Genomic DNA, 4,183 nt, shown 5'->3' with positions numbered 1-4,183 from the left:
ACCAAAATAAGGGATTTGCAGCATATTAGGAGGTCAAGGTACTTGATTCCATGCAAAGCATCTAAGTTTTTTTTTTCCTTCGTGAAAATCATGTGGGTGTTAATCTAAAAATTTACCCTTTGTTTTTTTATTTTTCACCGGTGCTAGACAGGAGACTCCACACTCCCAAGGTTTCGCTGCAAATATCTGTGGCTTTGTCACCCGTATGGCACAATACGTGGTTGTTCAGCTCTTGGAAATCTAATACCGGCCTGACTTTATGCTTTGTCGTCTGCACCACTGCCATCAGTGGTACCACTCCACTCTCCACTTCCTCCTTCCAAGGGATCAGAATACCTTCCTTGTTCCACCTCTCCCTTGAACTCACTTCTGGCATCCCCTTTCAGGGTATGCTGATAGCAGCCTACTGCATTTTTCAATATCAGAGGATCTCTCTTCTAGTATCATTCCACTGTCCACTGCCTGCCGTCGAACACAGCCCCAAAATCCTTGTCTGTACTGGTGTGTGCAGCATATTTTTCTTTGCGGCTTTCACCACCCTCCTGTCTCACAGTGCATAGCACCCCTGCATCACCGAATATTAGACCGGCTTCATTGATTGTGACACCTCCCAAACGAACAGTGGCATCTATCACCATCACCACATTGATTCCGTCCACCATGTGGTCGATCACTATCGCACGCAACCTCAATCTTGTTCCTCATATCACCATCTCCACATCACTGCTTCTTCTGCATTCAACTTCTGTACCATCAACAGCCCTTACACTACTCACTCCACTCCATTCTTCTACCACCTTCTGAGTCATTAGGGTTGTTGAGCAGCCTGTGTCCACAAGGACTCATGATACCTTTCCTTCCACCACGACGTACACAATTGGCAATGTCCGTATACACATTTCTATTCTTTTGACAGGACGACTACCTGCACAGTAGTCTCCCTTAGACCATTTCCCTGAATGCATTCACTGGCAATGTGGCCCGTTTGTCTGCATTGGTAGCAAATTACTCCCAGCTTGGGTTCTTTGCAGTCTCTCACCATGTTTGAACCCTGACACTGAAAACACTGCCCTTTGAAGGGTCACACACGTTACTTGTTCGACCCCTCTCTGCTGCTCTTTATTTGACCTCTTCTCTGTTTTTTCTGTGCTTAACTGGTCCTTCATCTCCATTTCCAGGTATAGCGCCAACGTCGATCCGTCAAGGTACAATAGTATGAAACTGGTTAGGTCATCTACACCGTGGAATCTTGTCACCAACTTAATTTTTTTCAACCAAGTGGCGACATCTCCCTTGCCACAAAATGGCCTAACCATCTCATTCAAAACACAAACCATACCCATCATTTTTTTGTTTTGAGCTGAATAGCTTGTGTTGTGAAGGAGGAAAAGAGGGAAGTAGAGAGAGAATTACAATAGTCTTACCTGTCTATCTGGAAGGGTAACTCATGACATCCACATGCTCTGTCTGCCACCGTACCATCTAACAGGTCTGCTCTTGTATGCTGTCCACTGCCTACTCACCACTTGCGCTTTGCCAACCCCGCATTCTCACCATGGCCCTTCCAGTGGGACCCACAGGACATGCGTATTCCCTCACTTCTGGTCCTTCCCTACAATACAGCCTGGCTCATAACACCACAAGAAAGAGTCCAGCCTTTGCTCTTCCAGTCACCCATGTCTGATGATTGTTTGACTAATTTCTGTATAGAATAACATAATGATTTACAACTGAGCCAGCCGGTAGCTTTGCCTAGCTGAGCATGGTTTGCATCTTATGATATTGTATTAATATTATACCCACTTTAATACTTCATATTGAGTGTACTCTTTATCAGACTTATGAACCTTTCTTGGACAACTCTGTGTATGTGTTATATATACCTTTATATGTCCTAGCCAGTTTAATGAAGGAAGCAAAAAGTATCTTAATATAAGTTGTAGAATTTTTTTTCTCGTGATCATATTAATAACATATAGTACAATTCACATCAAGTGTTCTTTGGGAATACAACTTTCCCTAAATTAAAATCATTGACTTATATATTTGTTTTATTACAAAACGTCTAATCTACTTGAAAAACATTTACTTGAATTAGAACTTTCACATATTTGAACCATATATAACCATTTATAGTATAAAAAATCATTTCAGAAACATTCTAAATTATTTTTGTTGTGATTATAGAATTCTGGCAGAGTAGCTCATTCATGGCAACATGATCAAAGGTCATGTTTTTTTCAAGTTACACCACCTTGTCCAACCCCACTTGTTGGTAAGTGTACTTAATTGACAATTATTAATTCAATTTTATCAATTGTTTTTCAGCAGTTCATAGTTTGGATTATTGAAGAGAGCATATATATTTGTTTTTTTGTATATCACGTTATTGCAACTATTTAGTGTATTATTAGAAATTTAGCTAAAGAAGTTTTGTTCATTTTACTAGCAGAAACACTGCTCTGCAGATGGTTTTCTGCTAATTAATGTAATAATTACTACCTCATATTTCTACATATTATCTCATAGTTTATTTCATATATATATATATATATATATGAAATAAACTATGAGTTAATATGAGATAATATATATATATATGTATTGTCAGAGCAGCTGTCTGGCTTCCGTGCTAGTGGCCCGTAAATAGCACCATTTGAGCGTAATCGTTACCAGCGTTGCCTTCTAGCACTTGTGCTGGTGGCACATTAGAAAATCATTCGAGCGAGGTCATTGCCAGTGCAACTGGACTGGCTCTCATGCAGGTGGCACGTAAAAAACACCTTTTTGAGCGTGGCTGTTGCCAGTACCGTGTGACTGGCCTTCGTGCTGGTGGCACGTAAAAGCACCCACTACACTCTCAGAGTGGTTAGCGTTAGGAAAGGAATCCAGCTGTAGAAACTCTGCCAAATCAGATTGGAGCCTGGTGCAGCCTTCTGGCTTGCCAGTCCTCAGTCTAGCATGGAAAGCGGACGTTAAACGATGATGATGATGATGATATACATTAATAGTTATTGCCAAGCCAAAAAATAGGATGAATGCTGCCGTTGATTAGTTCCAAGAGGCCATTGCCTCCAGCTAGCTATGTGACACACGACCCTGTATCCATTATAACCTTCGAACAGGGGAGGTCAGCCGCTTCCCCTTGCTGGTCTGGCATCTACAGACTAGTTTCAGGGTGTTTGCCCCTTATCAATGTAGAGCAGCTGAACCCAGCAGGTGTCGCTACTGACCGTCTGTACGAAGGATCATTTACCTAAATTCAGTGGAATACGTCCTCTGGTTTTCAAAAATAGAAATATTAATATTTCTAAGTCTCTCTAAAGGAGACTACGGCAGCGCTACTTGATATTAATAGTTATCGGCAAGCCAACATGGCAGTCCAAAAAATAGGACGAATGCTGCTGTTGATTATCTCCAAGAGGCCATTGCCTCTAGTTAGTTATGTGACACTCGAACCTGTGTCCATTATAACCTTTGGACAGGGGAGGTCAGCTGCTTCCCCTTGCTGGTCTGGCATCTACAGACTAGTTTCAGGTGTTTGCCCCTTATCAATGTAGAGCAGCCGGACCCAGCAGGCGTCACTACTGACTGTCTGTACGAAGGATTATTTACCTAAATTCTGTGGACTGCCATGTTGGCTTGGTGATAACTATTAATATCCAGTACCACTGCCATAGTCGTCTTTAGAGAGACTTAGAAATATTAATATTTCTATTTATATATATATATATTTATGTGGAGAATGGAGCAACAAATACAAGAAAAAGCAATACTGTTGGACTAGTTAGCCACTGTTTTATTACGTGGAGGTTGAGGTTATGTAGTGAGTCATTGTGCATGTTATGCAATAGTCATTTACGTACGTTTCAATCAAGCCAGTGGTTTGGCAGATCTCATCAGAATGTTGAGGAGTATGTTCAGAGTTTGTGGTGTGCGAAATGTAGGAGAAGTGATTAGTGGGTGTATTAATGTATGTGGTGGTGTAATAGTAGCGATAGGTAAAGAAAGCCTTACGTTTTAGTTGGAGTTGTGTTGGTCTTCCTGTAAGGGGATGTAGGATGGGTGCTATTTAAGCTCATTGTTCCAGTTTTAGTCAAATGCATCTCCACGTGATTTTATGATTGAGGGATGCGTCGTATATTTATAGCACCGGCGGTGTTAGTACAGGGAAGCAACCCTA

General features: G+C 41.4%; 1 protein-coding gene across 1 annotated transcript in view; it reads left to right on the top strand.

The window, feature by feature from the left end:
• LOC106874321 (uncharacterized) overlaps positions 1-4,183 on the top strand; it is a 466,970-nt gene that overhangs the window by 65,250 nt on the left and 397,537 nt on the right. Inside the window, exon 6 of the mRNA XM_052965857.1 lies at positions 2,188-2,275. Coding sequence (XP_052821817.1) covers positions 2,188-2,275 — 88 coding nt within the window. The remainder of the gene's footprint in view (positions 1-2,187; positions 2,276-4,183) is intronic.

The sequence above is a fragment of the Octopus bimaculoides genome, chromosome 2 (genome assembly GCF_001194135.2).
Source record: "Octopus bimaculoides isolate UCB-OBI-ISO-001 chromosome 2, ASM119413v2, whole genome shotgun sequence".
Taxonomy (NCBI): Eukaryota; Metazoa; Mollusca; class Cephalopoda; order Octopoda; family Octopodidae; genus Octopus; species Octopus bimaculoides.
Note: the sequence above shows the minus strand (reverse complement) of the source record. Positions and strands in the feature narration are given on the sequence as shown.